The 24,681-nt window shown below is 42.1% G+C and overlaps 1 protein-coding gene across 11 annotated transcripts in view; it reads left to right on the forward strand.

Annotated features, from left to right (window-relative positions):
- The window catches only part of EPM2A (EPM2A glucan phosphatase, laforin), a 52,107-nt gene that overhangs the window by 21,008 nt on the left and 6,418 nt on the right, over positions 1–24,681 (forward strand). Inside the window, exon 3 of one of the 11 annotated variants that reach the window (XM_039530704.1) lies at positions 506–675. The exons of 8 other annotated variants lie outside the window; for them this stretch is intronic. In XM_039530704.1, the coding sequence (XP_039386638.1) occupies positions 608–675 (68 nt within the window). In that variant the 5' untranslated portion in view covers positions 506–607. Of the gene's footprint in view, positions 1–500; positions 676–22,305; positions 22,382–24,681 lie in introns of those variants that run through there. 2 more of the 11 variants (XM_039530703.1, XM_039530706.1) reach the window with 2 other exon arrangements.

Genomic DNA, 24,681 nt, shown 5'->3' on the forward strand with positions numbered 1-24,681 from the left:
TGTAGTGATGCCGAGCAAATAAAGGAGAAGCAATTTCATTGCAAAGTCTAGGTATGGATTTCAGGTTGCATCCTGTTAGCTATGAACAAATGGTCACCCCTCCCCCACAAAGTGTGAGGGTCCACTGTGCCACAGCACAAGTACCTTTGTGGGTTTGCCGCAAGGAATTCCTCTATTAGAGATCTGCAGGTAGCAACATGAGGCTTTGTAGGTATTTTTACTAAGCACTACCCCCTTACGCAAGTTTCATCCATGGAGGTTTCCTTTGGAACAGCAGGCCTGTGATCTGTGATGCAGCATAGTTCCTCACACCCTCCGCCTCAATGTGATGCTGTTCATAAGTCACACACAGTGACTACTCATAGGGACCTGCACTTGAAGAAGAAAGAAAGGTTACTTACTTTATAGTATCTGGAGTTCTTCAAGATGTGTGGTCCCTATATGTAGTCCATGACCCACTCTCCTTCCTCTCTGCTTTGGAACCTTACTATAATCCACAGTACAGTAAGAACCGGAGAGGCCGGCAGTCCGTCCGTACTGCCTCTTTCGTCCCCAGTTTGGAGCATGAGCAGGCACAGGCACAGACCAGCGGACACTGCTCAGGCACATGGAGCACACCCATAGTGAGTGCGGAGTGGGACCACACATCTCTTTAGTAACTCCAGTTACTAAAAGGTGAGTAACCTTTCTTTCTGTAAAACATCTTCTTCTTCAGAATATCTGCGCCTTGTTTATCTTTGACGTCTGTCGGTTTAATTTGGTGGGGAAAAATATTTTTACCACTCTGTGCATTACAGAGCTAATAAAGCTATGGAAGAGCGAACATGGTTCTCGAAAGCCTCAGACAACATCCAGAAATCTGCAGCTGAGCTGATATTGCAGTATTTTTACTAATGGTGGTAACTGTAGAGGCAGAAAAAAATATAACCTGATTTTTAAGTGTCAGGTTGAATTTGGGAAAAAATTGAATGTTTGATTTTTAAATTGAGCAGATGAGATAGAGAAGTCACTGAGCAAGACTAGTCCTGGAACCCCACCATTATTTGGCAGGGTTTTATGGGCATTTATATGTACTTTAAATACCATGGAGTTATTTCAGTCAGTGTAGAATATAAGTGAAGGTTCTGTCTAGTTAAAATATTAAACAAGTGACAACATAGTCATGTGGTTATTTGGAAGTGTCATGTCAATAAAATCCTTTCTATTTAAAGAATAACATGTACTACTAATAATACCATTAAAGTTACCTGTTATAAATATCAATAAACTGTTTTTTATTTCAAAATGTTCTTGAAAAGGAATTGTTCAATACTTCTCTCTTTCAGGGCTGGTTCCCTCCCACAGCCAAAGGCAGCAGCCCTACTACACTATAATGAAACATCACCAGGCCCACCATGGGCCTGGTGATTTGGGCTGCTGCTGGAGGGAGCAGAGCTGGTGACCCATGGTAGAGAGCTTAGGGAAGGGGCTCTGGGACCCCAAAAGTTATGGTGGCCGCACATGTAGCTGCGTTGTGGTGACCATATGCGGCTACCGTGGCCACACTTGAGAATCACTGCTGTAGAGCAACAGCCTCAGTAACAGGACTAAGAAATAATGAGCTACAGAGTAAAAGAGTCATCCCTTGTACTGCAAGTTAAAAAAAAAAAATCCAAGGCACAAGTTCTCATTAAAAATAAGGAACAAGATGGGGGTAGTTGTAAAAGGTCACTAAGGACCTGCTCCTTCCGCATTTCAGTTAACGGGTGCTTTGCTAGTGATTTTAAGGGAGCAAGAATGGGACGTGAATGATACAAAAAAGGCAATAATTTTAGCAAATCATTTATAAATTAAATTCAAAAAAGTAATTTAAACCATATTTGTGATACAAAAATCACCCAAAGCCAGGACATTTGAAGTGAAGGCTTGACCATCCATCCTTGAAATTTGAGCTTTATCTAATTATTGTGAGCCACAGTCTTAAACTTGTTTACATCTGTTCTCTTGTTTACTTAACAATAGAAATAACCTTTTATAGAATAGTTTAAAAAGTCACTTTATTTATGTGTTCCATGTATATTTGCATTTGGTGTCAAATCAATTTGTCTCCCTCATCTGGAGTTGTATGATGACATTACTGGTATCTGCTGTGGGGGAGAGAGATTAAATGCAGGAGATAATTTTTAAACAATTTATAACTTAGTTATTTTTAAAAAAAGTGTGTGTGTGCATGGGGTGAGGGGAGAAATGAGGAAGACCACATTATGGGAACAGAGCCTTATCTGTATATGCTGGGCTCATTTACATTTAAAATTGTGCCTATCCCTAACTTTGGTACATGAACAACATTTTCTTCACAACACATACAAATCAAAATTGGATTCTCACCAACGAAAGACCTTCCCTAACCTACCCAAATTGAAACTCTCCTTTCTCATTAACTTCCCACTGTCAGCCTTTTCCCCACAGAGCCTAGGGGGCTTGTCTTCACAAACATTTAGTTCACAGCAAGCTGGGGTGTGAATCTACCCCTACTAGTCTGCCACAGTCTGACTGTTCATGTGGACCCTGCTGACATGCATTAACAATCTGCTAATGTGCTTTGATCTAGACCTGTGTCAAAGAAGACTAGATCAAAGTGCTCTAAATCTCCCTCCTCATTAACTTCCCACACCCTTCCCGTACAAAGCCTAGGTAAATAGATAGGCATTGCAGTGTGGCTTGAAGGTAAGCACATTCAAACTGGGGGAGAGAAAACAAGTTTCAGAGATAAGGGATCCCCTCACTGAGAACACCTTGTCCTCAACTTCCTCAGGTGTAAACTCAGCTTATTTCAACTTCTGTGGTATTGCACAAGCAGCCTGACGGTTTCTAAAATAAGCAAGGCCTGACCTTTTTATAGATTCAAACCAGCCCCCTGAATTGCAACCAGAAATGTATGGAAAGCCAGTGCAGGTCAAGGGGCACAGGTATAACATGCTGCCTGAGGGAAGTACTGTTGAAGAAGCAGAGAGCTGTATTCTGAACTTCCTGACGTTTGACTGGTCTTCAAGTGTAGTTCCATTGAGAACACATTGCAATAAGCCTTGGAGTTGACAAAAGATATAAGCAAAGAGGGGTGGGAGGGGGAGTGTGCATCTAGAAAAACAAGTCATAAATGGAAAAGGGCACTGTTGGCTACTGCCCCTTCCCACTGGCCCCTGAGATTGGTTAGACAACCAATCAACTTCAACATCTGGATCTGATTAACTAGAAAGCTCAGTCAGAGGCGGTTGCTCAAGAGCAATGGGGAAAACTTTTTTGGCGTTTGGGACCTAAATTTGCACCTTCTGTGTGGCAGTGCATTGCCTCGCCACTAAACTACCGGCTAGTTTCTTTATGATGCCTGTTCTAATAATCCTTTAACTATAGTATACTATATGTGTACATGATATGCATGGATGCATAAACATACAGTTATAGTTAGGCATGGAAGGATTAGATTTTTATTGGTAAATGTCAATTTCACCATAGGCACACAAACTAAAAAAATATGTCCATTTAGTCTCAATTTAGAGATAGGCAAAATAAGAAACCTGCTGCTTAAGAACTTATTAGAGTTTGATTTAAGGATATTTAATCATAGAATCTCAGGGTTGGAAGGGACCTCAGGAGGTCATCTAGTCCAACCCCCTGCTCAAAGCAGGACCAATCCCCAACTAAATCATCCCAGCCAGGGCTTGGTCAAGCCTGACCTTAAAAACCTCTAAGGAAGGAGATTCCACCCCCCCCCTTAAGTAACCCATTCCCGTGCTTCACCGCCTTCCTAGTGAAAAAGTTTCTCCTAATATCCAACCTAAACCCCCCCCCCTGCAACTTGAGACCATTACTCCTTGTTCTGCCATCTGGTGCCACTGAGAACAGTCTAGATCCATCCTCTTTGGAACCCCCTTTCAGGTAGTTGAAAGCAGCTATCAAATCCCGCCCTCATTCTTCTCTTCTGCTGTCTTCTAAGTCATGTGCTCCAGCCCCCTAATCATTTTTGTTGCCCTCTGTTGGACTCTTTCCAATTTTTCCACATCCTTCTTGTAACGTGGGGCCCAAAACTGGACATAGTACTCCAGATGAGGCCTCACCAATGCCAAATAGAGAGGAATGATCACGTCCCTCAATCTGCTCGCAATGCTCCTACTTATACAACCCAAAATGCCATTAGCCTTCTTGGCAACAAGGGCACACTGTTGACTCATATCCGCTTCCTGTCCACTGTAACCCCTAAGTCCTTTTCTGCAGAACTGCTGCCTAGCCACTCAGTCCCTAGTCTGTAACAGCACATGGGATTTTTCCGTCCTAAGTGCAGGACTCTGCACTTGTCCTTGTTGAACCTCATCAGGTTTCTTTTGGCCCAGTCCTCTAATTTGTCTAGGTCTTTTGAATCCTATCCCTCCCCTCCAGCATATCTACCACTCCTCCCAGTTTAGTGTCATCTGCAAACTTGCTGAGAGTGCAGTCCATGCCATCCTCCAGATCATTAATGAAGATATTGAACAAAACTGGCCCCAGGACTGACCCTTGGGGCACTTTACTTTGTGTATCTTGATGTGATATTGACAGTTCGTGTTTTAACTGTTATAAAGCTTGAACTTTGCATCTCAACATCTACTGTCATTAAACAATTGTCTGACACCCCCCGCAATTTCCCACAACTGTGAAAATATAAACAGATAAAACACTGAAAAAATGCATAATCCCATATTTTTGTGCTACTGTGAACATTTAAAATATGCTTAAAAATAAACATTGATATTATCATTTAATTCTGCCAAGCCTAGTTATAGTTATTAAATAACATGCACAGGCTACTGAAAGTTTAAGAATAAGACCAATTTTAATTCTAATATTGCATAACAAAAATATATAAATACATCAGCTGTAACAAAATACAATTAAAAATAATTTCAGAGAAACTATTTAAAGATAATAGTTTCTATTTTGATGTTGAAGCTGATTCTAAACATTATTTAAGCCTTACAACATTCCCGTGAAGCAGCTTGTTGGACAGATTAACCAAACTGAGCAAGCCACTTATTTTGTTTTCTGAATGCAAGCAAGGAGTTCTTATCTACATTGCCCTAGACTTGTTCACTGTCACACAGCAAGTCAGTGTCAGACTGGGGAAGGAAGTTGGGACTCCTGGCTCTCAATCCTGTGCTCTAGACATACACCTCTACCCCAAAATAACACTGTCCTCAGGAGCCTGAAAATCTTACCGTGTTATATCGAACTTGCTTTGATCCCCTGGAGCACTGCTTTACCGTGTTATATCCAAATTCATGTTATATCGGGTGGCGTTATAACGGGGTTGGGGTGTACTTCTGGTGAATACCACAATTATAAGCAGTCTGGTATTACAGAGCAGATATAATTTTAATTGAACAGAAGATCATAGGGCAGTTTGGTTTAGGATTGTCCAGAGGTGGAGTAATTTCAGAGCAGGATTTTTGCTTGACTCTTATCAGTTGTTAAGCTACCGTTATTATCATTATCTGCATTATGTTTTCTATTAAACCTGAAGAATGGCCACTCTCTAGTACTCTGTCAGATTTATTGTGTACTGTGGTATCAGCGGGACACAAAATACTATCTAGACATTGAAATGACACTGTGGAATTAACTACCGAAGAATGGTAGATTGTTTGTATAAACATGATGAAATGGGCGAAAAACTGTTGTGACAGCAAATGGGTCTGTTTAAAAACCTTGCCAACTTTGGCAGCCATTAATTATTTTTTTTATGTCAAGCTATTTATTAAGTGATATCCATCAGTATTGTTAATGCTCACCTGGTTTGGGGGTATTTTGTTTTCCTTTCTCCTCTTTCCAGGAAATTACCATGCATGTTGTTTGCATTATTCATATATTCATAGTCCAGTAAACCTGAGATTTTATATTGGGATTTTGCCTACCTTTGGACATGGAGCAGTTGGAATCATTCTTGATGTACAACAGGAATTTTTTCCAGTGACATTTCGTGATTGATTTTGTGTAATTGCCCTGGTATGTGTGGCATGGATTTGTGACTATCCCTTTTTAACCATGTCATTGTCATTAAATGAATAATTCTTTTTACGGTTCAGAAATAATTCAAACCCATTAAAAATGTCAAGAGCTTGTTAAAAAGAAACTTCCTCCCTTACATCTCCTTTCCTCTCTCTTTCTTTTCCATCTGTTTCACTCTTCTTTGGGGGGCAGCACATTTTGTGAAGGCCTAAGTCTTCCTCCTCCCTGTACAAATACCTGTTATGGTTTGTACTTCTGACCCCTCCCCTGCCAAAGCGGGTTGTTCTCAAAAGCATTCTGTGCCACAGTCAAAAATGTCAAAACTGATAAACCCTTTTAAATTCCTTTGTGAGTCAGCCCTGGAAGAACTGATCTGGTTGGCTTTCGCAGCCTTACATAGGTGGGGAGACAGAATGAATGTGCAATGCCTTCCTGACATTATTGCTAGGGATCCGGTAGAATGGTGTCAAGGAATCAACCATTGGTCAGAAGAGGGGTCTTGTAGTCACATAGCTGTTATGTGACTTGCAATTAAATGTGGATTCCCTCTCAGAAGTAAATACAACTTCATGGGCCTGGAGTAAGGATGAGCTTTCAGAGGTCGGTTTAGCTTTGTGCATTGAATTTGGCCACATGGATGGCAGTTACAAAGAGATTGGAGCTGAAACATACATTTTGATGGTCATTTAAACAGAATTCTTCTCATAACCAGATGGGTTCTGAAGTTCAAAATGAAATAATTTGTCATATGCAATGTTGCTGTGTCGGTCCCAGGATAGAGAGACAGTCGGTGAGGTATTATTGTTTATTGGACCAACTTCTGTTGGTGAGAGAGACAAGTCTTCGAGACACAGTGAAAATAGCTGATAGTAAGGTCATTGTTCAGCTCAGCTGAACTAGAAGTGGTGGTATTGGGGGAAGGAAAAGATGCATAGGATTGTATTAAAAATAATGCTACTATTTCACAGGAGCAGCTGGCTATTTGTACAGCACCAACAGTATGCTAGGTGCTTGACAAACAGATGTGAAGGCAAGGCCTTTGCTAAAAAGAGCTTACAATCTAACCACACAATCTACAACCCCAGCAGTAGGGAATGGGCAGTAACAATGTAAAATGAGTGAGCGAGGAAGTTTAGCATCCCTCCTAGTAGTTTCCTGTTTTGTTTTGTTGTTGTTGTCTGGATTTTGTTCTGTTGTATGTATGTGAGAAAGGGAACTGGCTATCTGATTGAGTAGATTATCTAGGCTATGTCTACACTGCAGAGTTTTGTCCCCAAAAGTTATGCCACTTTAATTAAAGCATTTTAATTAAACTGCTGTTGCATGTCCACGCTATGCTTCTTGTGTCGCTGGAGCGCATCCACACTAGTAGCTCTTGCATCAACACAGAGAGCAGTGCACTGTGATAGCTATCCTACTGTGCAACTGGCCACACGGTGCTTTGGGAAGGGTTTGCAATGCCTCTTGGGGCAGGTACTGTGTCACGTGATGCAGGTTTCTCTATCCTATAGTTCCATGGGCATCCTACTAGATCTTTACAGCAACTACACAGCCACAACACTACATTACACAGCCACGCTAAAGCGCTGTGAGAGTGAAGAGTTTTGTTGCCAAAAGTGGCATTGCAGTGTGTACACGTCCACTCTTTTGTCACCAAAAGCTGCCTTTTGCTGACAAAACTCTGCAGTGTAGACAAGGGCTTAGAGAGATGGTTGTGAGTGAGTCATTATGCAGGGTAGAATGATCTCCCCACTGTAAAACAGCAGTGAGCTGAGATTGGCTGGTGATGTCAAAATGGTTATTTTCCTAAATTAGCTGCCAATGTGTAACATTTGCTTAAAAACATTGCTGCTGTTTGAATGGAAATTCACACAGCTGTGTTGCTGCATAAGATCTCCTTATTTCTTAAGGAAAATGGACACTGATTCCATTTCTTCAGGGGAAAAAAGCCGAGGCAAGAAGAGGAACCCTCTTGGCAAGGAAACCATAGGTTTAAACAAAGTGATTTACACTGTTTTCACCCTGTGGGCTATCAAAAGGCAACTCTTGATGGTCCAATTAATCAAATATTAGCTGAGATACCCTGGTTAGAGGGAAAATTGGTTTGGGTCATTACTCTTGTAATCATGTTGCGGGGAGGGGTCGCTCAGTGGTTTGAGCATTGGCCTGCTAAACCCAGCATTGTGAGTTCAATCCTTGAGGGGGCCACTTAGGGATCTGGGGCAAAATCAGTACTTGGTCCTGCTAGTGAAGGTGGGGGGCTGGACTCAATGACTCTTCAGGGTCCCTTCCAGTTCTAGGAGATTGGTATATCTCCACTATTACTACTTTCCTCTTTCTTTGTTGTCTCTCTGTTCCTCACTCTATTTTTCTTTTGATTGTTTTTTCCCCATTTTACTGCCTTTTTATCCTTTAAGGTCCAAGCTGTCAGAGACAGAGTAGCATTGTGCTGCTATACAGAAGCAGTTTGCCTACATTGCCAGCTGTGAATGAAATTGACTAGGATTCCAAAATCTGAGTCATTTTCACTCACAGCCAGCACTGTGGGGAAAGTGCTTCAAGGCTAGAATGCAGCACTATTCTTTCTTGGAAACTGATCGACCATAATCAACAAGCTGATATGATTACAAACTGACTTAGCTTTTTTCCTATGATTTTTTTGTTAGGTGCATACTGTATTTCTGAAACAAGTATCTTCTAAATTACAAAGGCCCAGATTCATAAAGGTGACATGGGTGGTGCAACACTCAGCATTGCAATGCTTAACTTTTAAGTGCCTAGAAAATGACTGGAACACAAATGGGATCTGCAAAGCCTGAATTAGGTGCCCAGACTTCCTGTAAAAAGAATGGGAAGAGATAGACACCTAAGAATCTGATCCAAAGAAGCCAGCATGCTAGATGGGGAGCCACCTAACCTAACAAGCTGATGAGAGGGGTGAATCCTAAACCCTGCCCTTCTCTGCTTCCATCACAGCCAGGAGCCGCTAGCCTCTGCTGGAGTCAGCTGTGTAGGCACCTAAGCCATTTCTTGCGCACGTGCCTAACTCTATCCAAAAGAGCTCAGCAGGAGAGGAGGAGGGAACACCTGTTATTCCCCATTTTGTAGACCATGCTGTGGCTCAAGCAGGCGATAGGTTTCTGGATGTCTTGGGGGAGGAAGCAGTGCTTATGCTCAGAGGTAGAAACTTAGGCACCCACAGAATTTTTACAGCAAAAATTTTAGGTGCCAAGATAAGTTTAGGCATCTACAGTGTTGGGCAGCAACTGAATGGATGGGGGGAGGGGACAGAGAGGTTGTGGATCTCAGTAGCACCTTCAACCAGGCTTTAGGTACTTAAGTCCCTTTGTGGTTCTGACCCAAAATGCCCTATATAAAATAAGCAAACATTGCTTAGCTATTGTAACTATGGAACTAGAGTAGAGAATATCTCAAAAACTGATGAACTACAGTTAACCTGCAAAATTTCCCTCATGCCTTAGGAATTTATAAAACAGACAACAAAGATAGACGCAGATTTGCCGCTTAAAAACCCTTGATGTTTGAAAGACGAATTCAACAAGGTTTCTCTGTGTAAAAAAGAAACCTGTTGTATTTTAACTGTAAACAAAAAAGCTATTAGAAATGAAACCTGAATATCTCCTTTAGTTTCCCTGAAGTTTAGTTTCAGAAACATTACTGTTTTATTTCCTGAGAATAAATAAATATTACAGAGTTGCTGCTATATTTTCTTGAGTTTTGTTTTATTTCTGCAGAAGAAAACAAAACAAAACAAAACAGATGAATGGCTGCTGCTTTCCTAGAGAGAAGATAAAGGGCTCTAACTGAAAATCTCTCATTTTCTGCTTTAATGCTGTGCTGTGGAAAATTTCATTTCAAATTCAAGGAGTTAGGTGCGTAACTCCTATTATTGTGAAAGTCCTCAGTGAACCATGACAAAAATTGAGCAGTGTGTTATACAGGTCACCAACCTATATGAAATATGGATTTCAAATCCTTTTTATTAGTGTGGGGAAAAACACAGACCAAAAAGAGTTGCAAATTAGAATGAAATGTCTTAGGGTCCTTTTTTTATTTTATTTTTTCCTGTGGTGAGACTGCATAATTTGAATATGATTATAAGCATCCAGAGAGAAAAAAGGGAGGAAATGCAATGAAAACATGAATTTAATTTTTAATGTGGAGAAAAGTGAAATGCAAACAAGATTGTGAAAGCGATAAATGTTAGTAGTTGTAGTTCTTTTTAGGTGTGCTCTTTAAGGGTGAAACTTACCCCTTCAAACACCCAGCCTAAGTATTTTGACTTTGAACAGGGTGTTGAGTGAGGAAGGAGGAGCAGTGAGATAGCTACATTCACCCATAGAGTCTGTTGGTGGGCTGTGGCCACAAAACCGACTCTCTCAATGGCTGCTGCCTCTCTGCCCTGCAGTTTTGGGCCACTGGATATGTGTATCTCTAGCCAACCCCAAAACTGGCATATTCAGAGCCTTTGTGGAAAAACACCCTACTCTCCACCAGGTAGTTGTGCAGAGTTTCCCAGCATGCTGCGCCTTTGGTGCCCCTCCCTCTGTAACAGGCTTCAGAGATGTGGAAGGCCTTATGTGGACCCTTCACATTTGTGTGAATTTCACCATGAGCACAACATAGCCTATTGATATCACTACAGAAGGCTAAATCCTTTATTGCTGAACTTACCCTTACACTGAGGTGCTTCTGTGATGTCCACCTTCCTGGTCTACACCTGGGGGATTGAACCAGGGATCTCTAGAACTAAAAGCCTGAGTTGCTACAGTTTGAGCTATGGAGCCAAGGCACTGTAGGTGTGGGCTGTAAGAGCTCATATCCTTTATGGTCAGCCCAGAGAGGCATTTTCATTGCTCTCCAGTAGGCAACATTTCCACCACAGGAGATAGAGAAAATAACAAACAAATCCAGTTTCCTTACTACACTTGTGGTGTAGGAAGTAAGGTTGTCTATTATCCAGGGCTGAGTAACACTTTACAGCGTTACAATAATAGTGTTTGACAAAGGATCTAGAGGTACTTACATAAACTACAGTTGACCACTTTTAATACCTTTATCAAAGTGCCCACACTTCCTATTTCAAAGCAGATGAAATCATAATCCTAGGCAACAAAGTAAATCTAAGTAAAAAGTAGTTTTAAAAATAATCAGACAACCACTCCTCCCTTCCCAGCGCTTGTTAACTTTATGCTCCCATAGAAACAAACGGCTGTAGGCCAGCTTCCTAAAAGTTCTAGTCAAACTAATTATTTCCCCTTCTTGACTTCCAAAGCTTTCTCAGGACTCCACCATATGGTTATCAGTCCTGGCTGAAGAGGACTGGACATAGTACCTCTTGGGGTCCCTCTGCCACAGGAAAAAGCTCTACCTGTTACTGCACTTAGCCCTCTTTGAGGTTAGGACTGAGCCTCCTGCTACTGCTGGGGAAAAATTCCCTTCCCTACCACCTCTGAGAGTACACCTCACATTATCACCCTTCCTATTGCTCCAGTGCCAGAAGAGAGTCATAGATTCCAAGGCCAGAAGGGGCCATTGTGATCACCTAGTCCAGTGGCTCTCAACCTTTCCAGACTAGTGTACCCCTTTCAGGAGTCTGATTTGTCTTGTGTACCCCCAAGTTTCACCTCTCTTAACTATTTGCTTACAAAAACAGACATAAAAATACAAGTGTCACAGCGCACTATTACTGAAACATTGCTAATTTTCTCATTTTTACCATATAATTATAAAATAAATCAGTTGGAATATAAATATTGTACTTACATTTTGGTGTATAGTATATAGAGCAATATAAACAAATCATTGTCTATGAAATTTCAGTTTGTACAGACTTGGCTAGTGTTTTTATGTAATCTGTTGTAAAACTAGGTAGATATCTAGATGAGTTGATGTACCCCTGAAAGACCTCTGCGTACCCCTAAGGGTTTATGTGCCCCTGGTTGAGAACCACTGATCTAGTCTGACGTCCTGTATAACACAGACCATAGAACTTCCCCAAAATAATTCTTAGAATTTCTATGGTCTGTGTTATACAGGAGCTCAGACTAGATCAGTGGTTGAGAATCCAACATGATCCTTCATAAATTGTTCCAAAAGTTAATCACACTCTCTGTTAAGAATTTACACCTTACTTCCAGTCTGAATTTGCCTAGCTTCAACTTCCAACCATTGGATCATGTTCTATCTTTTTCTGCTAGACTGAAGAGCCCATTATTAAATATTTGTTCCTCACGTAGGTACTTACTGACAGTAATCAAGTCACTCCTTAACCTTCTCTTTGTTAAGATAAATAGACTAAGCTCTTTAAGGGAAGAGACAGGGCTCTTCTGCTGTTGCAGTGAGTGTGAGTCCTGCAGCCCACCTTTCTCCTCACTGCTGTCTATCTAGCCCAGAGTTTGAATACCTGGTAGTGGGTGGGAGCTTTATTCTCAAACCAGTCCTCACAACTCCAAAAGTACTCCTCTTCTCCCTGCGACACATACCACCTAAGTTCCTCCTCCAAGAGTCAGGAGAAAACCACTCAAATCCATCAATTCCACCCCACCTCAAATCCACCAGTCCCTCCTCACATAACCCAGCCCAATACTTCTTAATACACCATGCTTCCCGCTCCCCAGCACCTCATGGAGGCTCCTGTAGTTAGCTTCCCTATGTGACAACTTCAGTGGTGATGGTGGTAGTGGCATATAGGACAATTTATGGCCCCTGGCTATGGAATAGCTAGTTGGGTATCCACTCATATCTGGTGATAGGCTAGGTGGTAGGTTGGAAAATGAGTGCTGGAGGTGTCGCTCAGGTGGCGTATAAAATTTGTTTGTATATTTAAAATTCAGAGAAGAGTATTTACTCAGAGAATGACATGTGTATGGCTGACTGAGGCAGCCCCATGTTAAAATTTTGGCAGTATACCATCCCTGTCAATACTGCTCTTCCTGGGTTTATAATTTAGCAATTGATTGGGACATTATATACAATTGAAGTGCCCTGCCATCTTGTCCCCATGATTGTGCTTTGGGGTGTAACCTTGTCTTAGAACTGTTTGGAGTTCTCACTATAGTCAGATGAGTTCTTTCAGATTTTTTCTATTAGTATTTATAAGGCCTAATGCTCCCATCTGTAATTCTCCAGCATTTGTCTCTAGCTTTCTTAACAATTCTTACTATTCACTATGGTGTTATTTTTAAAAAATATGAATAACTAAGACATTTTAACTACAAATAAAATTGTCCAAGGGGTTGCATTTGAGTGACATTAAGTGGGCCATTTCCATCCTCTTCATATACCACAAATTCTGAATGTGCTTCCTCCAAAAAGCTCTAGGCTCTTCATGTCCAGCAGAGACTTTCAGTCATCTTCATATTTATACACTGGGACTAGTCAACAAAGCCAATTCTCAGCCAAAATAAGTTAATTTTCAATTACACAATTTTCATCTTCAGGGCTTGTTTCTAATGTGTACCCAATGGATCACAGCAGTAGGATTTTGGGCAGTAGGTTCACAGCTCATTATTTAGGAAGTTTAGATTGTGAAGTTAACTTAGGACACAGATGAAACAAGACATTTTCACCAGCAACGCCTTGGTCTTCTGAACTGTTTACTTAATTTTCATCCTTAGGGCCATTAACCAATTTTGTAAGGCATTTTAACTTTAAAGGTGCTAGTAGTGGCATCAGTCCCATCATTAAACACTAATGTTAGAAATCCTGGTTCCTGATGCCAACAGATTCATGGCTCATTTCTATCTGGCTTTGTTAAGCAGCCTGTTGTACCTCACATTCATCATTATTTGTTCTAATTCAAAACAAATTTGGATGCTGGCAATGTGATGAAGACATATGTAGCAAGTAATTGTTGGCAACCAATGCACTAAGCTGTGTTCTGTAATCAGAGTATTTACATATTAATTCTCTGAAGCCAAATGAGAAACCATCTTCATGACTAGCTCCTCAGATCATTTGGCATGAGCCCACTGGACCTGATTCTTCTTTCACTCTGGCTTTCACCAGTGACATGCCATTTCCTTCAGTGGAGCTACACCCAGTTTATATCAGTGAGAGAGAGGGAAAAATCAGGTCCCAGAGGACCAAATTCTGTTTTCTGCTGTATATAGTATGCAAACATCTCCCCAGAGTCAATGAGACCTGAGCATGGATGCTAGAAGGTAAAATTTGACTGCAAATTTCACAGGGCTAACTTTGGACATCAACTCCTATAAGGCACTGGAGTGTATATAAATAACCATCTGAAACACAGATTTTCTTAACTTTTATGCACAAATGCAAAATGCAGCCTCATGTAACATGGCTTACATATCAGGTGATGGGGAAGAGAACGCTTAATTTTTCAAAGTTGAGGATGGTCACATACTTAAAGCCTTGCATGACCATGCCAAGTTGTGCTAGGACATTCCCGTAAAAGAAGACAGAATCAAAGTAGTTTTATTCTACTATACACCATTTTATAGGGTTGACTGCATCTCATAAGACTCTAACGCAGCCTTATAAGCTATAAAGAAACTGACTAAGGGTTTTGGTTTTGTTTATTTATGTATTTATTTTACTTATTTTGTAGGGCCAAATTAATTGGGTTGACAAGCAGGAATGTCTCAATTGAATTCAGTGGGGTGTGCCCTCTGCTTTTAGAGGCTTAAAAAATATTGGGCCAGATCCTTGGGTCCAGCTGAGCTCTGATTGGGGCAGAGGAACAAAGCTGGCTTAAATCCACCTTTTCACTTCCTCTTTCCTTGGGGTAAGCCGAGTTCAGGCTGTGATGTAAAAGAGCATAGCTACTGGGATGCTTTAATTCATGCCATCAATAACTGCCCCTTAGGGGTAATTCCATCAACCCAGAATGACTGGAGCATGCTGCACTCTGCTCATGCTTCCTTCCACATCTTATATTTGAGAGATGCATCAGGGACTGGTATAACGGAGAATCCCTAGCCACCTTGCTAGGGCAGTTTTCCATCCTTTTTGCATATTGGAGCAGGGGGCTGCCGATTTGGCCAAACTCCATTTCTGGAATTTTCTAACATATTCTTCTCCTCAAATCAATATAAGTTGAGGGTGCTCTGCACCTACGCGAGTTGCTTAGCACCTCAATGTCAGCATAGGCTCATGTCTGTTATCAGCACAGTATTATTTTTATATCTTAGCCTTTGTTTTCATTTGATTCCATTGTTAACTTGAGGTTGATTGGCTTAATGACTTGTTCATCTTGCAGATCAGTGAACCAGGCTCTTTGATGCCATATTTCATAAATAAATTTGTGAACACTGAATAAATAAGTGTATTAAGCATATCAACGAGTGTTCAAGGGCTTCAGAAATTTTGCAGACTGATAAACTGTGTTGTTTTGCAGTAATAAAAGCAGGTGTTTCCTTTCAGTTGCCAAGTCTGCTCCCATCTGAGAATCCCAGATAAGTAGTCCAAATTACATCTAAGAAGAAAATTTGCCAGAGCTTAATTACTTTTCATCAGGGTGCCACAAACAATGAAAGGCGGGAAAAAAACAAACCCATTGGAACTATATTGTAGTCTATTTAATTCTCCTAAATTAAAAACCTGCAGTTGCATTCTCTACTTAAAAACCTTATAGCTTTAGTAGTAAACTAGGATGAATTTCTAATCACCAAATTATATTCCTTCTGCTTGTGGCATTAGATAAAAATAAGCTTTTGTTCTGGAGCGTAAGTAGCCTTAACAAGGTTGCTGCTATGTCATTTCAGCAGTATATGTTTTCCCCATTAATCAGCTCTTTTCCTGTGTTGGCTTTTGCTCAGATTATGGCTGTTTTATGTGTCTTTATTGATAAAATTGATGTTATCGTGCCTATTAGAGAATAGTTTTCAATGAATAAATCATACTGCTGGCAAATCCTTGTATCGTCTTCTTCTTTTACTCCAGTCAGTAGTGTTTTTGCTCATGCTGTCAGTAGTTCAGTGCATCTGGCTGTTTTCACTCAATCCTATTCAAGTCAAGCCTCTCATTGTAAAACTTGATCTGACTGGTCTGCAGGCAAACTTTATCAGTAAGTCACCAGCAGAATGGGTCAGGTCTTCAGAGTAAGCAATTGCAGATTTGAAAAAGCTGGGCCTCAATCTGCCAATTCTACTCCACTGTTTCATCAGATAAGGAGTTATTTTGATTTGTTTTTTTTATTTTCATGTAAAGTGTATTTAATGGAACACAGGGATTTTCATACCAGATCAGACCAGTGATCCAGATAGTTAAGTATCCTTCAGTGGCCAGTACCAGCTACTTCAGCTGAAGATGAAAGGAAGGAAATATGTGGAATTACCATCACATAAGGGGATATTCTTCCTCTTAATGGTTTGTTTATGCCTGAATCATGAATGTTTATATCCTTTATATTTTTATTATATGTATAATGGGAGGATTCAGTTATATTACATAAATCTGTCTAATCTTTTTTTGAACCCTGCTAAGCTCTTGGCCTTTGGCAATGAGTTCCACAGGTTGATTATCCTGTGCACAACCGCCCACCCTGCCCCCAAACTTTTTCTCTGTTTTAAATGTGCTGCCTTTCAATTTCATTGGATATCCCTTTGCTTATGTGTTATGAAAGGATTAATAAGATTATCCAATTGACAGGGCTGCACAGAGGTTTAGAGGGGCCTGAGGCAAAATCTGAAACTGAGCCCCTCTTTGCTCCCCTCCCCCAAATTACCACTGAGGAGAAGTGGAGGGGGAAGGGGAAGTTGGAGAGCAAGTTTGCGCCATATTCACCCTGCAGTGGTGGCTCAGCTCCTGTCCCAATTCCCCACTCTGGACATTTTGACCAGGTGCGCGGGGTTATTTGGGTTTGGTCTGGCTGCCCTTCCATCATGATGGAGAGACCACTGGGCCAAACCCGAGTGTCACTGTGACCCTGAACGCTAGGTTGCAGCACCACTCAAATGGAGGGCCCGGGGCAAAATGTCCCTTTTGCCCTCCCTTCCCCAGACGCTTTGCCAATTGGCCTTCTCTATTCCAGTCATTGTTTTATATACCTCTGCCATGTGCTTTCTTATTTGTCTGTATGTCGTGCTCTGTCTACCTCTAAATAGGCCTATTATTTTCTGTCTCCCCTCATATGGAAATCTTTTCATGATGCCAATCATTTTTATCTTCTATCTCTGGACCTTTTCAATTTTTCCTGTATCTTTTTAGAAATGGTATGACCAGGATTGAATGGAGGACTCCAGATGTGAGATTACTATTAATATGTATAATGGTGTTACCATATTTTTAGTATTACTTTAAATGCCATTCTTTGTATAGTCTAATGTTGCTTTCTGACCTCCACTTGGAGTAATGTTTTCATTTTGCTGTCCACAGTGACACATTGTTTTCTTTCCTGGTTGATTTTAGTTAATTTAGAACCCAGTTATATATGGGAGTAGTTCATATTACTTATTCCAAGGTGTATTACCACCACTGTTCTGCCTATTTGTTCCGCTTTGTTTGGTATCTGTGGAATTTTTAACAAACTTCTCTAGTCCTGACTATCCAGAATAATTCTCGGTTGTTTGCAGATTTTGCTCTCTCACTGTTTACCCCCATTTCTTGTGAAAAATGTTAACTGAGAGTCTTGGAGACTGAATTCCTCCATGTATCCACATAATAGGTGTAGTGCAGGCAGTGGCATTCCAAGTCAAACCACAGCACAGATTGTTTCAGTTCTTGGTTGGAGGGAGAGGACATCTAGCTATGAGAAAGTAGGTCAGTCATCATACCCTCTCAATCAGTCTTTCTAAATCTGCTGGGTATGAGGAATTAGGTTTTGGAATAGAGCTGCAACAAATAAACAGAAGAAGAAGATGAGTAGTGGAAGCATAATCACTGGAATCATTTAAAACTAAGATGAATAAAGTAGGAAGTAATATATCATAGGGGATAGTCTTCATTGAGATGATCATGGACTAGACCCAGTGGATTTAGCTACACTGATGTTAATGGAGTTATTACAGATTTACAGTAGTAGAGTTACTCAGGTTATACACAGATGTAACCGAGGTCGTAATCCAGCACTATAGGTCCAAGTCATCTGTGATCTCTGAGATACTGTGCTACAATACAATTTGATGAACAGAAGTTGGTCCAATAAATAATATCAGAAGTGGAGAGTTGGCAGAGATAAGACTCCATGCATATCTAGGCACTGCAGAAGTCTGGTGTAATGCAGACTGGATTATTTGTATTGCTTTTCTTGGAATGTAAAATAAGTTTTTCTTTTGCTATAAATTTTGTATCCTTAGTCCCTCGGGAATAAAAGCCTTGAGGGAAGGCTTGGTCAACCTGAAGACTGTTTTCTTTGTTACCTCAGCTGAATCATGATGCCTTTTTATCCCTGTATATTAGTATTCCTCTTGGCATCCTCAAATTCTTATTTTGATCTTCCTTAATCCAAGTGAGGTGGTAGTGCAGTATCTGAGTGGCCAAGTGAAGTGAATTTCAAGTTTCGATGACATTAGATTACATCTTGAGTGGGCCTCAGAAGAAGAATTCACTGCTCTGTGTTCAAAATAATGAACTGACTGATCTGAATGAGATTAGCAATATAAACAAATTGCAGGTTGAGAGTGACTTTATGGCCAATTACCTGTGTGAAGTACTTTGACTCCGGCAAAGTACTGTTCCTTGACCGAAGCTGTCAGCCGTTGGTATAAGCAGACCTTCTGGGATATTGTGCCAGATAATAGATAAACCTTGAAGGCTTGAATCATTCTGTTTTCTACAAGGCCACAGATGCTGGATTGGCTGTAGGCTGCAGATGAAGATCTGGGATTGAAAGGCACAGTGGTGTGGCTCTTTGGTGGAGAGTGTTTGTCAGAGGGTGGAGATGGATGGCAGGAAAGAGATCACTTGATCATTACCTGTTAGGTTCACTCCCTCTAGGGCACCTGGCATTGGCCACTGTCGGCAGACAGGATACTGGGCTGGATGGACCCAGTATGGCCGTTCTTATGTTCTTAGCTTGAAAGTGGCAATCCACTCTGCAAAAATGTATCAAGACGCTAATCTTTCACTGCTCCAGACTCAGTATGGCCTTATGGGTGAGCAAACTATTGCATATATATTGATTACATGAAATAAATATGTGGTTTCAGTTGCCATGATTTAATCAAGACTATAAAGAGTCTTGGAGGAGAATCATCCAAGCACGATATATGTTTGCATAGTTAAAAATAATTAAAGTGGAGACAGTCAGAAAAGTAACTGTACAAGTGACTTCACAAGGTTCCATGTTTGTTTTCTATGAGTGATAATTCCCCATTGGTTGCCTCAGTTTACAGGTCAAAAGGACGCTTTAGTCCGCATGAAGGGGATGTTAATATTAGTCCTCACTAGTGTGTCCTGCACTTACTGGCCCATGTGGACCCTCCTGCCATCCACTAGAACAGCGGTTCTCAAACTGTGTATCGGGACCCCAAAGTGGGTTGGGACCCTGTTTTAATGGAGTCACCAGGGCTGGTGTTAGACTTGCTGGGACCAAAGACAATGCCCAAGCCCCACCACCCAGGGCCAAAGCCAAAGCCAGAGGGCTTCAGCCCTGGGTGGCAGGGCTCAGGTTACAGGCCCCCAGCCTGGGTCTGAAGCCCTTGAGCTTCGGCCCTCCAAACCAGGGTGGTGGGACTCGGGTGGGCTCAAGCTTTGGTCTTCACTTCTGGTGTCATGTAGTAATTTTTGTTGTCAGATGGGGGTCGCGGTGCAATGAAGTTAGAGAATCCCTGCACTAGAAGTTCCTTAGTATACAAAGGTAGTACTGTACTTTTTGAAACAGGACTACATTGGCATGCACTGGGGAACTTTTAGGGTCCACACAGGCCAGTCAGTGCACAACAGGCTAGTGCAGACTAACACCTCTCTGGTGTGGCCTGAAGCAATGTGTAGAGGAGCCCTTAGATGCTGGACCCTAAGTGACTTGCCCAAAGTCACACAGGGTGTCTGTGTCTGAGATGGGATTTAAGCATGTCTTCTAAGTCCCTATGTAGTGTTTTAGTCTTAGCCCTTGTCCACACTACAAAATTAAATTGACTTTATCTAATTCGACCTTGAACCCCCGAATTAATGAAGTCGATTGTGATGTCCTGCGACCTACAAGACTCCAGGGTTAAAAATATTTCCTGGCTCTTGGAGAGAATGGATCCACCACTCGCCTGTCTCCCATTCTCCTCCTCTTCCTCTTCCTCATCCACCACGTCATCCTCCTAGTTGTCCCTAGACTCACACACCTGTGAGCTGTCCATGTTGCTTGTGGGGGTCACCCCCGAGAATCGCATGCAGCTCATTGTAGAACTGGTACATGTGGGGTTCAGCACCAGAATGACTGTTCGTCTCCCTTGCCTTCTGGTACGCTTGGCAAAGTTCTTTTATTTTCACACGGCACTGCTGTGTGTTCCTCGTATAGCCCTTCTCCCCCATTCCCCGAGCGATCTTTGAATAGATGTCAGCATTTCTTCTGCTGGATTGGAGCATTTCTTCTGCTGCTCTGCCTGCACAGACTCTTCTCCCCACACAGCAATGAGATCCACCACCTCTTGTGCAGACCAGGCTGGAGCATATTTGGGGCATCTAGGCTCCATGATCAGCTGTGCTCAAGCTGGCATGCTCCCCAGTGCTGGTCAAACAGGAAATGGGAAATCAGAAATTCCCGGGGCTTTAGCAGGGGAAGGGCTGTTTTCTGTTTACCTGGCTGCAGTGTTGAGAATGATCTCCAGAATGGTCACATATGAGCATTGTGGGACACCACCTGGAGGCCAATTAAGTCGAATTACACAATGCTGCGCCTGCACTACCTTGCAGTCGGCCCATGAAAATCAAACTAAGCGCTGCAGAGGTGGATTACAGAAGTCAACATCAGAGGTAACTTAGGTTGACGTAAAGGACACGATAGTGTAGACGCATACATTAACAGGTCGACTTAAGGTAGCTTCCTTCAACCTAACTCTGTAGTGTAGACCAGGCCTTAGTGAAACACAGTGCACAGATACACTGAGTAAGAAAGGGCCATTTTTTACACTGAGACAAGAGATGGGTGGGGTAATATCTTTTATTGGACCTTCTTCTGTTGGTGAAAGAGCTGAGACACAGAGCTTGTCTCTTTCACCTATGGGAGTTGATCCAATAAAAGATATTACCTCTCCTACCTGGTCTCCCTAATGTCCTGGGACCAACACAGCTACAACAATACGGCAAACAACATTTTTGCATTGACATATTCTACCTATAATTCCACTTTAAAAAACCAGTGTGTCATACTTTTTTAGGAAGAGAAAGGGATTAATGGTTGAAATGATCTTATATTTACATATCCCCTTTAATCTGTAAATGTTTTTCAAACTATATGGAAGGGTTACTTAATCTACCATTGAAAAGTAATCACTTCTGGAGCTGGAAGGCAGCAACTGTTGAGCAGCTCAAAGCTGAAAATGAGGAGGTCACTCACCACCGGTACTAACCCAGTCCAAACCTGCTTACCTAGTGAAATAAAGTGGCAACTTCCAGAAGGAAACAAGTTCATTATTTTTTTAAAAAGGCATACTTTTTGGTAAGGGAAGTGAAACTGTGAAAGGATCATTCCTAGCATTACAATTCTTTAACTTCCATTATCTATCATACAGTGAAACCGTTGTGAGGAATATCTGGGATGAATATATAGAATACAATTACTGAACTGTTCATCAATTTCTGCAGATTGTATTTGAACTAAAACCCTCTTTTAAGTGAAGAGAAAATAAAGGAATGAACTTGATAAAGCTGAAAGAAAGCCCAGGCACCAAAGAATGAAATAATCATAATTAGATCTCTTAAATAAATTGACTAAATAAACAAATCTACTTGGTGTCACTGTGCACTGCACGTTATCTATAATGAATGCTGTCCTGATAAAAGAACAATTAAACCCAATTAAGTAATACATGCACTGTATACCAAGGCTTTATAGCCATTACTGATAAACAGACGAGGGAAGACCAGAAGCCAAATCCTGATCCTATTGACTTCAGTGGCAAAACTACTGGAGCTGGTCTCAAAGAACCAGTTCATAAGAGTCATCTGGTCTAAATCCAGGCAGGTGACCGCCCTAGTCTTCACTCTGCTCTGTGTACTGCCATTTTCCTCCATTCCATTGAATGGAAATATGGTGATGTTCAATGGTAAAGCCACCAGATGATTCACTAATTGTGAACTCAGGTACAATAGGGACTCTAGAAGGTCCAAAAGTTCTGGTGGACAGTCTCAAAGCACCTGATAGATAATCTGGATATAGAATATGTTGCACCCACAGATTTTCATCTGCATGTATGCTGGATAAGCGTAGGAAACGATTTCTAAGGTACTGTTTTCTCTGTAGCCCAATTTTATATTGAATTATTGGTCAAAGGCAGGAGTGGGCAAACTTTTTGGGCTGAGGGCCACATCTGGGTGGGGAAATAGGATGCAGGGCTGGTGCAGGGGGTTGGGGTGCGGGAGGGAGTGTGGGGTGTCGGAGGGGGTGCGGTGTGAAGGAAGGGGCTCAGGGCAAGGGATTGGGGCAGAGGAGGGGTGCAGGGTATACAAGAGGGCTCAGGGAAGGGGGTTGTGGTGCAGGAGGGGGCTCAGGGAAGGGGTGCAGGAGGGGTCCAGGGTGTGATAGGGGGCTCAGGGCGGGGGTTGGGGTGCAGGAGGGGTGTGGGGTGTACGAGGGGGCTTAGGGTAGAGAGTTGGGGGGCGGGGTACAGGAGGGGTTCGGGCTCCAGCCCTGCTTACCTCAAGTGGCTCTGGGGTGGCTCCCTGAATGCCTTCCCTGTCCACAGCCCTGTGCCACTCCAGGAAGCACTGCAGCCCATGGGGGAGAGAGGGCAGAGGGCTCTGTGTGCACTGCCCTTGCCGTGCTTCCCCATTCCCGGCCAATGGGAGCTGCGCTGAGGCGGGGTGTGCCTTGAGGCAAGGGGGTGTGCCTTGAAGGGGGTGTGCCTTGAAGCCCTGTGTCCCCCTGCCCAGGGGCCTCAGGGATGTGGTGCCGGTGGCGCTGCGTGCCGGATCCAAAGCCCCAAGGGGCCAGCTCTGGCCTGTGGGCTGTAGTTTATCCACCCCTGGTCTAAGGACTCTAGTCCCTCCTGGTTAAATCATCTGCTAGAATCTATACTTCTGTCCCCTGGAAGAGATGATAACTCTGTACATTAGTTGATTCCCAAATCATAAAACATTGGGGGTTTATTTTATGAATGTACTGAATTCTCAGGAAAACTGTGAAGAAAAATACCAGATGCTCTTGTCCTCAGAGAACACATTTGTCTTCTTATCACGTACCATGAATCGCTGTGGCCAAGGGGCACTCAGTGCAGCTCGGTATAGGGAGAGGAGTCACAAAGGTGGCATTAAGGCACCATTTTGCTCTCCCAATCATGGGGTCATCCAGGCACTGATCTAGTCCTCAGTGAAAATTAGCTGCTTCAATGTATACTGACAACCAAGGGCCCTAAGGGGCCATGATGATAGTGGCAGATCTCAAATGTGTAAGCAAGTCCTGACTAGGTCCCCTTTTCTATACAATATCCCTTATGCAAGTGGAAGGTGGGGTGGTGTAGCAGTGACTACGGTGGGTCTATGTAGTTTGAGAAATGAAGGAACTGTAATCCTGACCATCCCATTTCAACTCTTTCCTCCTCCACCCCAGACACCTTGGAAATGTAAAGTATGAAGAACAGGCATTAGAACACGAGAAGTGACAAGTGAGATGAGTTTTCTGTGGTGTAAATGCTAGTTTCCCATTCCCAGAGCTAACATGTTAAAGCTTGATTACTGTCGAGAGTACTTCCACTGCATCATCTACCACTGAGGGGAAGCAAAGCCATCACATTGTAGGCCAGGGCATTTATATGGAGCACTTTAACTGTCCCCCTAATGCTGAATCAAATGAACTGTGTCTGTCCAAACAAGCTCACACACATAGTGACCTGGGAGAAACTGCTATCATAAGTTAAACTGACAATCCTCAAGATACAACTTCTGCCTAATAAATGTGTCCCAATGAACCATTTTTATTAGTTCTTTATAAACTGGGGAGATGTGGCCCTGCTGTAAATACAGAATTTTAAAATCACACTCTTCATCTTCACATTAAGAGAGGTGCCTCTTCAAGGCAGGGACTGTGTGTTCCCATATGTTTAATGGGTGCCTAGCATATTGTGGGTGCTAGTGGAATACAGTTATAAGGAATACAAACCGATGACACTGAATTCAGCTTTCTAGCAATCCTACAGTAGTAGTCTGCACGCTATAATCATTATCAAAGGCCCATTTGCAGAGCCTTTACTCCTATTAGTGACCATTTATAGCTGGGGGTAGCACCATCAAATTTAAGGGGGGGTATTCGCATGAGAATTTAATGAGACTACTCGTGAATATATGCTCGTTTGGGGGAGCAAGGACTCCACAGTCTGGCCCCAAATGATTAGAATTTGCAAAAAGCTGTGGGCTGTACATCATTGGCCTATTTCATTTTTGAAGCACTCATGTGACAGTTGCTGTCTTGGCCAACACACTGGGGATGAAAACAGAGCTGAAAGCATGCGTGGCTACAGCTTGAACTAAAGGGCCAAGGCTCTTTAGGTGGGTGCCGTAACAATTCATATCCTCTGTGGATTGGTGCAA

This window comes from Mauremys reevesii, linkage group 3 (assembly GCF_016161935.1).
Source record: "Mauremys reevesii isolate NIE-2019 linkage group 3, ASM1616193v1, whole genome shotgun sequence".
Lineage (NCBI taxonomy): Eukaryota > Metazoa > Chordata > Testudines > Geoemydidae > Mauremys > Mauremys reevesii.